Below are 13853 nucleotides of genomic sequence, written 5' to 3' on the forward strand. Positions count from 1 at the left end.
CATGCAGAAACAAATACATGTAATATTTATTTGGTGTATATCTACTAAATAGTGTTTGGTTTTTGAGGGGAGATGGTGTTTGTGTGATTTCTATTCAAGAGTATATAGATTAATATTTAGTAAGAATTTTAAATAGCAATGATACAGGACAGTTATTTGTCTAAACAGCAGCAGCCTCCAATGCAAGTCAAGCTGTAAGAGCAGATTGTTGGTTAAATTATTATTTTTCTTCTCACTACAATTTAGTGAATGTCATAGGAACAGATGCCATGTTGGTACAGCCAGCGAATCCCTGCAGCTGTCTCTGATACTGTGACACGCAGACGCAGGGAGTAAATGCCTCATCTGCCCATCTCCTACCTGCTGCCACAAGCAACAGGGTGAAGCAAGTCTGTTTTGCATTATTAACTATTCGAGTCTAGAAATTGGCCCAAACCACTGCTTGATGCCAGATCTGTACCAAGCAAAAGGGTTAATTAATTTGCTTACCTGCCTTTATTTGAGAAATGTCAAGCCTGTTTTAATAACTTATCTTCTACCCTATGCTTGGTCAAACACATCAAAAGATGATGGCGGATTACAAAAAAGTAAAAACTCTCCACTGGTCATTTTTAAGGTTTTAGGATGAATAATCTGCTTTCCTATATGGATCCCCGCTAAGAGCCCAGGAAATCAGCCAGTAATTTCAGCTAAAATACATATATATTTTATTGAACGTTTACTAACTACAAACCAGGACGGAGCATTCATATTATTATAAATATTAAACTGTAGACGTTTCACTGGGAATGGAAGATTGTCATTTTAGTTCATGATACAGTATAACAAAATTCTACAGCAATCCTGATTGTGTGATTTTATAAAATGGTCCAGTTGCTAAAAAAATCTAGTCCAGTCCAGTCCAGTTGTAGGGCCAGCAGTGGTTTTCTACCTCCTGGTTCTCTCGGTGGTGTGTGGCACTGTGGGTTGGAAGTCACTGCAATGTTGCTCATGGTACCGTGGCTGTCCTTAGAGGTCTCACCAGTGACTGGTCTGGTAGGGATTATCCAAGAAATGTCGAAATGAAGACACTGGTGTCGAGGTTAAGGGTAGCGTGCCACCACCGGTCAGGAAAATACAAAACCTGGCAAGATGCAGGAAAAAGAAACATACGGATTGAGAATTGATCATTCCCAAACTGGATTCACCTGCATGGAGTGACAGTGGAGCTTTCACCTGTTATGTTTGTTACATAAATCAGTTAAGTACAATTCTAACAGATTAATATTGTCTAATTAAGCAGCAAGTTAAGTTATTACCACTTTGGAACTGACGTCCGATTACATGTGGATTTGGCTGTTTAGAACTTCCTTTAATATTGTAATATTTAACACTTGTAAGTAATACTGACCAAGAGCATGAGATCAACAGCCAATCAGAACCTGAGATTCAGTCGGGTGAGCTATTTAACTCCCAGCATTCCACTGCCTGATAATGTGAGTGACGTGTGGGCCATAAGGATGTGTCTGTTCCTCGGAAAGTCTTTATTTCAATTTAATTAACAAGAATTTAAATTTCAAACCAAAGTAGTGGAACTAGAAGCATAGCTGCCTAAGAGAACATTTCCAGTTCAGCTATTGTTATCTTCAAAATGACTTCTTCTCATTTTAGTGAATAATCCTGTATAGTGTGTTATTAACAGGTTTTTACAATTCCAAGCCAGGATTGGAGGTTGATGTGATGGGCATCTAATATGGTGCATATTACCTCTCCGGGGCGGATGGTGCACTCTATGGGACGCTCTACCTCTGAAAGGTAGGGGTATGTATCCAACAGCCATGACAGGGTCGTCCCATTAGGATTAAATTCAGGCGTTTTCTCAGGTGGGTAAAGAAACCAGCGCTGGAAGAAAGTAGGAAGAAGATCGGTTTATTTGGAATTGTAGAGAAAGTAGCAGATAGGGAAAAATAGCTCAATCAGGGGATTCTCACGGTTTGATAGTTTGACATCATAATTGCAATTCTCTTCTCTATGATTTCCCCCCCAGACTGCATGTTTATATTCCCTCCTCAGAGAATAAACCTGATTCATGTTCACGGTAGGACCACAGAATACATCAAGACTTTGTGACTGAGTCCCACGGTGCAGACCTATGAAAGATTTACAGTATATTAATAGAACACTGTATACACATCTCACCTTTCTGCCATATATAACTTCGGAGTAGCCTGGTCCGTGCCAGTGAAAAGGAACCCCTGTGCCAGAACCTGCAGAACATAAAGGACAGATCATCCCTTCATGCACCCTGTCGCCATTTCTCCGGCAGACCGGGTTCAATTAACTGGGAAACAGGACATGTTAGGCCAATCTTCCTGAACTGAAAATAATAACCAAATACGTTTTCCAGTTCTCCTTAGCATTAAATTCAGAGTTTCCTTGTGAACTTCTCAAGGTTCCCAGCTTAGTAAATATATTTTTAAAAATAGGAAAATGTGGTTAGGAGCAACGCAACAAGTAAAATTCACATCTATTACTTCTTTGTAGAATCCATTCAGATTTAGCACTAATTTAGCAGCACAGAACCTATGCTTATGGATTTTAGTGGGGCAGGGAATTAATTTAGTGCTGTACACATTACATACTGCGTCATATGGAACGCCAGACTTTAGATTGGATCCAGGTACAGCTTACACTTACTGTATATGTTACAAAATGACACTTTTTATAGAGGATCCCTGTGTTCCGGCTATAACTCCCCTTTGAATCTTTCCCTGAATACACATAGAACACTCACCGGCAATCCCAAAACTGTATGCTCCACTGGTACCTGGAATCCGGAATGGGGGTGGGGTGTATTTCTTAAACAGTGAACCCCATTCTGTGAAATTATTGTCTCCAAAAAAATACAAAGTATCTGTAGTGCACAAGAAAATATGTCAGTTTCATTTTACAAATGGCAACCTTCAAAGACAGAAATTGTGGGGAAAAAAATATTACAAGTGGATTCACATCACAACCACTGTCATATTTTTAACAGCAGTAAAATGCATCTATTGTAAGCAGCCGCAGAGGAGGTTGGGAAAAGCACAGTTTTTAATATACACAGAGATGTGTTCTGCTCTGAGGTTATTGGAACAAGCCGTTTAAATTGTGTATTTTGTACACACCAAAACTACAACAAAAAGCTTGAAGAATGGATACCCAACAATGGGGATCATATTTGTATCAGAATGGGAGCCTGGAAACCTATCCTAGTGCACAGAGGTTCCCTAATTCAGCTTCCCTTTTCTTAGTTACTGATATTCCCAAAAATCACAGCCGTTATATATCCACCCTGCGTAGGTATGGCCAAACATGTACTTGTAGGATACACTGCAGCCAGCACAATCTATTCACATATAAAATAATGCAGCATGTGACTTACCGCAGCCAAGCGAGGTCAGGTCCTGGGGCTTTAGTAAATGATTGACGTATTCCTGGAATGGCACATCCACTGCAGAACAGGACATTTTAAAGCAAATATTAACAGGTGGCAAGAGGTGCACAACGACAGGAGGACTAATTAAAGGCTGGCAAAGCATTATGGGAGTTGGTATGCTACAAGAATCAGAGGTTGTTGCAAAGGGTTGGGAAATGTAGGATTGCAAAGCATTCACTCTAGATAAATCAATTCTGTGGTTTGGACATAGTAGCAGTGTTAGTTTTTTTTATTTATATTTTTGATTGGGACGATGTGGATTAATAGTGAGGATTTACAGAATTTTGTTTACTAAAAATTAGTCTACAAACGTCAGTCCACCGGCTCTATAGATAACAAGAAACTGGGAAGAAACGTCTCAATATACTCACCTTTCTCGTACGAATACGTGTTGGCCGTACTCAGGCGCACCTGGCGGTCTCCAAACTCTCGCACGAGATGCTGCTTGGTGCAGAGAGACTGAAACTCCTGGCACAGGAAGACAAGTAAACTATTTAAAATCAGTTCCCATGGAATTAAAAGTAGCGGTTTTCAGGGTTCTTGCTTTTTATTGGGATTATTTTGAAATCTCTGTGATTTAATTATGACATTATTGAATGGATTCACTAATTTAGGACTCAGGAGAATGGACAAGCCATTTTAGACCAAAACAGTAGAGAGAGATGTCTTTCTTTTTAGTTATTTTCCCCTAAAATGTGCAATTCCCTTGTTGATTCTCCATAATCCCAGGTTTAAATTACAAATCCACACGTAATCCGTGCTTGACCATCACACCCTGCATACAGATAAATCATGTGACCGAATCTCAGATCCACTCACCACATTGTCTGTAATTCCCTGAATAATGACAGGCCGACTATAAGCGTATCTGGAAACAAAGAAACAAAGAGAATTAGACCGAATATGTGTTTATCAGTGAATGATGACAACAATAAAAAGGAATGTTAAAGCATTTTGTGAGTATTGTGTTCCATAGATTAAGAAATGGCTAAAGAAGGCAAATCTGTAACATTTTTGGGTACATCCTACCATTAACAGCAGATGGCAAATAATGTCCCTGTGTAACAGGTGGGTATACGTGCCGGGGAGAAGAATTCTAGAAGATCACGTTGACATCAGGTGTTTTGCCAGATCTGCCATAGACCCCATATTGTATGCTTTGTCTATGTTTGACATTATCGCTGTAATTCATGTGAAGCAGAGTAGAAACAAAGAGATAATGCTACGGAATATGTTGGCGCTATATAAATGGCAATAATAAATAAATGGGGATGCCAAGGGCTAAAATTTTAAAAATATAAAAAGCAAATGAAAAGTACTTTGTTTTACTATATTGTGCTTCTACCATGACTCTACTGTTTACTTTGGGGTCCTGTGGGCGTCAGGGCACTTGGGATCACGATCCAGGAAAATCAGCCCAATTGATCCCAGTAATAGGATTATTACGGTATCTCTGATAATAATTAATGTAAGATAATTGGGAATTTGAGGACTTTATGGTTTAATTTAATGGGTTCTGCTAGCTATACTGTATTACTACGTATAGGGAAATTCTGTGTGAGGGGTATCGTGCTGTGATATGATTTCATATTAAACGCTGTGTAGGGCACTAAGGGGGTATATGATGTCTGTATGCTGCCCTGTAGTGTAGTGTAAAGTGACTGACATCTCTGCTGCCACCTAGTGGTAACATTTCAATTCACACCATACTAGGGAGAGCTAAACCGTACATTCTTAGAAATTCAAAATGTATTTCACATTTTAGGCAAATATAACCAACTTTAAAAAATTCTCCTAGGTTTTCGGTTTGACTAGTGAACTAAATATGACATTTACATATGAACATCACATAAATTCCCAATCATTTTCTGTTGGTCTATCACCAGCTCTTATTAATGGGGGAAAAAGGCAAATATGATAGGATGTCTAAAATGTAACTTTTATTAATATAAAATCCTAAAACCTTTCAATATGAAATGAAAGAAAAAGGGTTCAAAAATGTAATTAATATACTTACAATGTCCTGAAGGGGCAGTCTGTGTTCTTAACAATTAGCTACATTTTAAATCAAAGTCACCAGAACAACTACAACGTATTTGTTCTGGTGAGTAGAATCATTCCCTTCAGGCTTTTTGCTGTAAACACTGTCTTTTTTAAGAGAAAATGCAGTGTTTACATTGCAGCCTAGGGATACCTTCACTGGTCACTCCTCAGATGGCTGCTAGAGGTGCTTCCTGGGGCAGTGCTGCACAGTGTGACTGACATTCAGTGTCTCCACCCTGAACTTTTTCCATAGAGATGATTGATGCAATGAAATGCTGATTGGCCAGGGCTGAGTTTGACTTGTGCTGGCTCTGCCCCTGATCTTCCTCCTTGACAGTCTCAGTCCTGTGGGAAAGCATTGATTGGTTTAGATCACCACTTCTGATGATGCCAACCAAGCAGATAGATCAGGGGCAGAGCCAGCAGCAGACTGGAGTAAAGGTAAGATTTTACTATATTTAGGGGGAACGGGCAAATATAAAGATGAATATGTAGCAATGATGGCATTTTACAGATTTACGATTTCAAAACCTTGGTTCCACTAGGGATACATGAGGAATTCAACTACACCTCATTTATTAACTACACAGACAGTATGTTATACATTTTAAGCTGTATGTTTTGTAAATTAGTATAATATTCACCTGTTTTTTTTAAATTTGGTTGCTTAATGCACATTCACTATTTCAGAGATACTTTTCATCTTTTTTCCATACATTTTTTTTATTTTGTTTTTGCCTTAAGTACTATGTGAGGTTTATTCCTAAATTTTAAAATCTTATATTAATACAAGTTATGTTTTAGATTTCACCAAAATATAAAAGTCACTTTGAATTCTCCCTTTAGTGAGTAACCGTGATGGAGAACAGAGAGTGGGGTAGGATGAGTGATCACGTTGAATGGCTGGACCCGGAGACGGGAATCGTACTCACTGTTGTATAAACTGAGAATAGGTGATAGAAGCGTCCACTTTCTCTACGGTACAACGCTCTTCTTCATGCACAGGAGAGTCGTGATCCAGCACCCTGCGGCACAATAAGACAAATTCATTTATAGCAGGAACATAGGCCACAGCGCTGCGCTGCCCATATACAAAGGCCAACACAAAATGCAGCTCTGTCAAACAGGAACGGTCTCAGGATTTTTTATATTTTGATAACTTACACCCTGTATTTAACAAATTTGTTTTTGTGAGGGTATGAAAAACAAAATTAAATGTAGAAATTCATACCATTGCATTTTATTGCTTTTTTGGAACTGGGCGCCTCTATCTTAGCTCCCTGTCAGCCATTGTTATAAGCTCTGTCCTTTCTATCTAACTGTCAGCATAGAGAGAGTACTCTAAAAAGAGAAATGAAACATTCTATTTCTCCTCATCATCACATGAAAAACAGTTAAAGAGAAAAAATGTCAAAGAGAAGGTCTTACCATCATAATCATGCCTGCTTGTTGAAGTGGTTATGGTGCATGAACTCTGTATGTTTATTTATGAAATGCTGCCAGTATGGACATATTGTGTTTTGGACACCTTTGTCGTAGATTAATACATACCAGCCGCCATTGTCTTCCGTGCATTTGCCCTCCTCGGGCAGTGCCAGGGTCACCAGGACTTGGAGAAGAAGAAATACTCGGATGCCGGGACCCATCTGCAGAAGATCTGCTGCTCAGCCAACAGGGCAGTGCCCGCGCTTACAGCGAACACCTTAAAGACATCGAAAACCTAAAAACACAGCAAAGAAAACACAAAGATCTCAGTGAAACATGTACCTGGGGCACGGAGAGCATGTATCAAGGAGATAGTACACACAATATATTACAGAAACACCGGCACAACGGGCTTGATTTACTAGAGCCACTGCTATATTTGTCACAGTTAGGCCACAACTGCGATTTTCTTTTTTTTTTTTTAATTCTTTATTTTTATACTCGACATTGAAGGCAAGGTTAACATAGACATAGGGCTTGCGCAGAAGCCAGACTCAATATAAATCAAAATAGGAAATACACGTAATAACATCGGTCCGAGTAATACATCTGCTCTCAGCTTTGTAAGGAATCTACCCCAAATCAATGATCTCAGGCTATCAATTCTCCTACGTGTTCCTCTAGCAGTGTAAATGCTTCCTGACCAGTGTTGCTTATGTAGGGGTTATCTCAATGTGTGCGATCATTATATAGTTGAAACTTAGGCGTGGTCCGGCATAATGGCAGATCCCTTCACTACCCGGTCACAACTGCGATTTTCTAACTGTAACTTTACTGCAACGCTAGTTAGCAAAGGCTTCTGTTCCCTAATGGTGTGACAGTGGCTGGCGGAAATTGTGCCTAGCAAAACCCGCTGTATATTGTCACTAGTTGGGCACCGCTAGTAAACATAACCCTTTCAGTACCACGTCTGAGAGCGATGCGATGTGCGGCTCTGCGGCAAGTGAGAGAAGTGGACACACTGAGCTTACAGACAATGTATAAATAAATAATGATAAAAGTGTTGCGTCCCCCATTAATACCAACGATACCCTGTGGGCTGCGAGGTGGAAAGAATTATATTAATAAGCGAAAAACCCAGTCTCACAGGGCTGCTTTATAATAAATGTTACTCCCTTAAAGGGCAAGCCCAGTCTGCTGGGCCCAAATGGGTTAATCCCTTATATGAGACAAAGGGCCAGGGACACACCCAGTATCCTGGACCCTCAAAATGAGGGAATATAGAAAAAATAAAAAGAAATCTTTGGAGAGAAAAAAATGACCGTTTGAAATCTCGGTTGGAGATCTTGTTGCTATAATCTTTTTTTCTTCATCCTCAAAAATGGTCAAATAAAAATCCTTCGGATCCCATTGAGACAGTTACAAATTTGAAAAAAAAAAAATTAAAATGATTGAAAATAAACGATGGGAAAAAAAATAAAAATAAAATCGTAATCTGCCCTATAAGCAATCCACGTGACGGTTTGACCTGTTTGTTTATTGATGTTTGGACTGTTTATAGCGGCATTCAGAGACATGACGCTATAACTGACAGGGTTATGCCTGCTATCTCCATACATCTTTCTTAGCACTTACCTTAGGGAAACAGACCCGTTGTCTGAGGTAAATTACTCTGGGAAGACAGCCTGCGAGCCAGGATAGGGAATATCGCAGATCTTTAAACTGACTGCCAGCACACTGGCTATTTACGCAGCTTAGTAAAGTGACCTGGATAGATTTTTCACCCGAAAAGTACCGTGAATACTAACATGCTGAGGATGATGGGAGTTTTAGTTCGCGGACAGGAAAGAGAAATCTTGCCCAACGTTAAGCTAAACAGATACAAGTAACAGTAAGGAAGGGAATATAGAGAGCGGCTCTGTGTGACAGCAAAGAACACATTGCTCAGTAGAGGCGGAAACTTTCCATTAGTGGAAAACATTGAGCAGATAAAGAGATCGACTCAATATTCGACCTTCACAAAGGGAAAATGGAAGGTGAAAGCAGAGATTAGAGAATATTAACCCCTCCCCCCCACCCCCCATTATTCTTTTATTGTGCACTGATCACCTTATACATGGATTACTCCCCAGACAATTACCCCATAATCATCAGCCTTCTCTCCGCCCAGTATAATTCCATATCCCCCCCAGGATCACTCCATTTCACTCTCCTCCCAGTATCATTCTATATCCTCACCCCCAGTATCATTCTATATCCTCACCCCCAGTATCATTCTATATCCCCCCCAGTATCATTCTATATCCTCACCCCCAGTATCATTCTATATCCCCCCAGTATCATTCTATATCCCCCCAGTATCATTCTATATCCCCCCCAGTATCATTCTATATCCCCCCCCCAGTATCATTCTATATCCCCCCCAGTATCATTCTATAGCCCCCCCCAGTATCATTCTATATCCCCCCCCCAGTATCATTCTATATCCCCCCCCCCAGTATCATTCTATATCCCCCCCCCCAGTATCATTCTATATCCCCCCCAGTATCATTCTATATCCCCCCAGTATCATTCTATATCCCCCCCAGTATCATTCTATATCCCCCCCAGTATCATTCTATATCCCCCCCAGTATCATTCTATATCCCCCCCAGTATCATTCTATATCCCCCCCAGTATCATTCTATATCCCCCCAGTATCATTCTATATCCCCCCAGTATCATTCTATATCCTCCCCCCCAGTATCATTCTATATCCTCCCCCCCAGTATCATTCTATATCCTCCCCCCCAGTATCATTCTATATCCTCCCCCCCAGTATCATTCTATATCCTCCCCCCCAGTATCATTCTATATCCTCCCCCCCAGTATCATTCTATATCCTCCCCCCCAGTATCATTCTATATCCTCCCCCCCAGTATCATTCTATATCCTCCCCCCCAGTATCATTCTATATCCTCCCCCCCAGTATCATTCTATATCCTCACCCCCAGTATCATTCTATATCCTCCCCCCAGTATCATTCTATATCCTCCCCCCCAGTATCATTCTATATCCTCCCCCCCAGTATCATTCTATATCCTCCCCCCAGTATCATTCTATATCCTCCCCCCAGTATCATTCTATATCCTCCCCCCCCAGTCTCATTCTATATCCTCCCCCCCAGTATCATTCTATATCCTCCCCCCCAGTATCATTCTATATCCTCACCCCCAGTATCATTCTATATCCTCACCCCCAGTATCATTCTATATCCTCCCCCAGTATCATTCTATATCCTCCCCCCCAGTATCATTCTATATTCTCCCCCCCAGTATCATTCTATATCCTTGCCCCAGTATCATTCTATATCCTCCCCCAGTATCATTCTATATCCCCCCCAGTATTATTCTATATCCTCACCCCCCAGTATCATTCAATATCCCCCCAGTATCATTCTATATCCCCCCCAGTATTATTCTATATCCTCTCCCCCCCAGTATCATTCTATATCCCCCCCAGTATTATTCTATATCCTCTCCCCCCAGTATCATTCTATATCCCCCCCAGTATTATTCTATATCCTCTCCCCCCAGTATCATTCTATACCCCCCAGTATTATTCTATATCCTCTCCCCCCAGTATCATTCTATACCCCCCAGTATTATTCTATATCCTCTCCCCCCAGTATCATTCTATACCCCCCAGTATTATTCTATATCCTCTCCCCCCCCAGTATTATTCTATATCTTCTCCCCCCAGTATCATTCTATATCCCCCCAGTATCATTCTATATCCCCCCCAGTATCATTCTATATCCCCCCCCAGTATCATTCTATATCCCCCCCCAGTATCATTCTATATCCCCCCAGTATCATTCTATATCCCCCCAGTATCATTCTATATCCCCCCAGTATCATTCTATATCCCCCCAGTATCATTCTATATCCCCCCGTATCATTCTATATCCCCCCAGTATCATTCTATATCCCCCCAGTATCATTCTATATCCCCCCAGTATCATTCTATATCCCCCCCAGTATCATTCTATATCCCCCCAGTATCATTCTATATCCCCCCAGTATCATTCTATATCCTCCCCCCCAGTATCATTCTATATCCTCCCCCCCAGTATCATTCTATATCCTCCCCCCCAGTATCATTCTATATCCTCCCCCCCCAGTATCCTTCTATATCCTCCCCCCCAGTATCATTCTATATCCTCCCCCCCCAGTATCATTCTATATCCTCCCCCCCAGTATCATTCTATATCCTCCCCCCAGTATCATTCTATATCCTCCCCCCCCAGTATCATTCTATATCCTCCCCCCCCAGTATCATTCTATATCCCCCCCAGTATCATTCTATATCCCCCCCAGTATCATTCTATATCCTCCCCCCCCCCAGTATCATTCTATATCCCCCCCAGTATCATTCTATATCCCCCCCAGTATCATTCTATATCCCCCCAGTATCATTCTATATCCCCCCAGTATCATTCTATATCCCCCCAGTATCATTCTATATCCCCCCAGTATCATTCTATATCCCCTCAGTATCATTCTATATCCCCCATATGATTAATATTATCCTGTCTCAGATATTAGTAAGATGTAATGAATACACAGTAACACAGCCCCAGGTTACCTGGATGCAGACAGAGGTGGCACTGGTACCCAGAGTTTATAAAGCTGCAGGGTGATGGTTAGCCTGGGCCAGGAAGGCTGAGGATGCTGGGAGTCCTCTGGATTGCTTCACTCACACTCACTATGATAAACACTAACTCAGATCCTGCTCCATTCAAACAGTTCCTGGTGTGTAGCCGTCACTGACATCCCCGCAGTGCATGCAGGGAATTGTAGTTTATTCTCTGCCCACCCCGGAATGAAAACAATGAGACTGGAGGAGTGATAAAACTACACTACCCGGCATGCCTCGGGAAGGGAAACCTCCACACTGTATAAGGCTGACTCTCCACACTGTGATTAACTCATTCACTGCCAGCACTGGATTAACCCATTCACTGCCAGCACTGGATTAACCCATTCACTGCCAGCACTGGATTTACTTATTCACTGCCAGCACTGGATTAAACCATTCATTGCCAGCACTGGATTAACCAATTCATTGCCAGCACTGGATTAACCCATTCACTGCCAGCACTGGATTAACCCATCGATTGCCAGCACTGGATTTACTTATTCACTGCCAGCACTGGATTAACCCATTCATTGCCAGCACTGGATTAACCAATTCACTGCCAGCACTGGATTAACCCATTGATTGCCAGCACTTGATTTACTCATTCACTACCAAAGACCTACGTATATCCCCTGTCCGTACTCCCACCTCTAATGCTCGCCTCCAAGACTTTTCCAGGCTGCACCTCTTCTGTGGAACTCCCTTCCCTCCTCCAGAAGAATTTCACCCAGTCTCCACTCATTCAAAAAATCATTAAAAACTCCTTCAAGAAAGCATATCAATTAAACTGTTAGCAGGTTTTCATCCCCCAGCCTCCATAACTCCTCTCTGCAACTGTCAAAAATTACCTATTAACCCCTTAAGGACCAAACTTCTGGAACAAAAGGGAATCATGACATGTCACACATGTCATGTGTCCTTAAGGGGTTAAGCCCTCAGCGAATACTTTTCTAACATCTTACTTCGTACCCCTACTTTTACCCTTTGTGTCACTATATCCCACTCCCTCTAGAATGTAAGCTCATTGAGCAAGGCCCTCCATCTCGATGTTCCTGTACGTCGAGTTGTCTGGTTACAATTAAATGTCTGTTAGTCCACCCTTTGTATAGCGCTACGGAATCTGATGGTGCTATATAAATAATAAAATAATAATAATAATGATAGCTGGCTTAGACGATTTTTCAAGTTCGCTATTTCGAACTCAAAATTAGGATTCACATTGAATTTACTTTGAATTCTCCCTTTAGTGAAAAACCCCCTCTCCCATATTCGATAGATGACTGCCTGGCCCTGTGGGGCCCTACCACTGACCCCCATCTACCAGCACTAGCAGGGTATATTATGTAGTAGTGGGATTTATAGTTGGACTGAGTTGGCAGCCTTTTACCGCCCTCTAGTGGCTTCTTGGACAGTGGCATGCTGGCGATTGGAATCATGGTAAAGTCCAGGGTCAGGGCGTCATTATAGAATTAGGGCCCAAATAGCGACCAGGGGTCTCTTGTTTCCTCACTATACAGCGCTCGATGCAGAACATGTTTTTACTTTATAAAAAAAAAAAAGATAACAATTCAACAATGTAAAGTGTAAATGTATTTATGTTGGAAGGAAACATCGTTATACATATATTTTGTGTCAGACTGGTTGATACAAATTATGTTTCTATTGTTTGGAGATCCGTGGGGTTATTACCGGTAAATGCTAATTCTTTTCTCTCACAGTTAATTTCCAGTCTTTGTTGTTTTTCTTTTTTCCCACGTGCTACTTGGTAAATAGCCTCCACATTCATTGGCGTAAATAACCTAAATGTCACGTAGTCATTATATTTCTATCTGTTAGTAGTATTAAAGGGTGTATCTCTCTTTGTGGTTACCAGCTGTGTGTTTTGTATGTTTTTCCTCTGGGCTGGAACGTGTTCACAGATAAGCCTTAGTTATTTATTTAGAATTGTCAGTCACAATGAATTCTAATCAGCGATTTCTTAGTGTAAACTGTAGAAGCGCTGGACTGCGCCGGAGACTGACTATAACCACTGTGGCAGCACCAAACTCATCATCGATTTAAAGACAACATCAAGAGCTTTTAAATAAGGAAGTTTAACTTTATCAGCAAAATTAATTTCAGAACCTTAAAGATCGTCTTCATTTATTCCACTTTACTTTTACATTTCTCACAACTATTGTATCACTATTGTCAATACATGATAGGATCCGGTTACCTGCTGTAGATAACTCCATCTTCTCTGGATCTA

The 13853-nt window shown here is 41.1% G+C and overlaps 1 protein-coding gene across 3 annotated transcripts; it reads right to left on the bottom strand.

Annotated features, from left to right (window-relative positions):
- Nucleotides 1-704: 704 nt before the first annotated feature.
- On the bottom strand, nt 705-13853 carry JMJD8 (jumonji domain containing 8). Of its 3 annotated transcripts, none has more exons than XM_063430775.1 (10): nt 13821-13853; nt 7052-7220; nt 6433-6525; nt 4277-4325; nt 3829-3925; nt 3404-3472; nt 2774-2893; nt 2179-2246; nt 1747-1881; nt 705-1123 (listed from the first exon to the last, which is right to left on the bottom strand). In XM_063430775.1, the coding sequence occupies exons 2-10, from the start codon at nt 7144-7146 to the stop codon at nt 1043-1045; spliced, it is 807 nt and encodes a 268-aa protein (XP_063286845.1). In that variant the 5' UTR covers nt 7147-7220; nt 13821-13853; the 3' UTR covers nt 705-1042. The 3 variants fall into 3 exon arrangements, with proteins under 3 accessions (XP_063286845.1, XP_063286842.1, XP_063286843.1); XM_063430772.1 differs by lacking the exon at nt 13821-13853 and adding an exon at nt 11552-11736; XM_063430773.1 differs by lacking the exon at nt 13821-13853 and adding an exon at nt 8561-8869.

This window comes from Pelobates fuscus, chromosome 8 (assembly GCF_036172605.1).
Source record: "Pelobates fuscus isolate aPelFus1 chromosome 8, aPelFus1.pri, whole genome shotgun sequence".
Classification (NCBI taxonomy): Eukaryota; Metazoa; Chordata; class Amphibia; order Anura; family Pelobatidae; genus Pelobates; species Pelobates fuscus.

Coding starts and splice junctions, on each gene's coding strand:
- JMJD8 (XM_063430775.1), bottom strand. CDS start 7,146: ATGGGTCCCGGCATCCGAGTATTTCTTCTTCTCCAAGTCCTGGTGACC. Junction 3,473..3,828: donor CACGTATTCGTACGAGAAAG/GTGAGTATATTG, acceptor CCTGTTCTGCAG/TGGATGTGCCATTCCAGGAA. Junction 2,894..3,403: donor CCTGACCTCGCTTGGCTGCG/GTAAGTCACATG, acceptor TGTGCACTACAG/ATACTTTGTATTTTTTTGGA.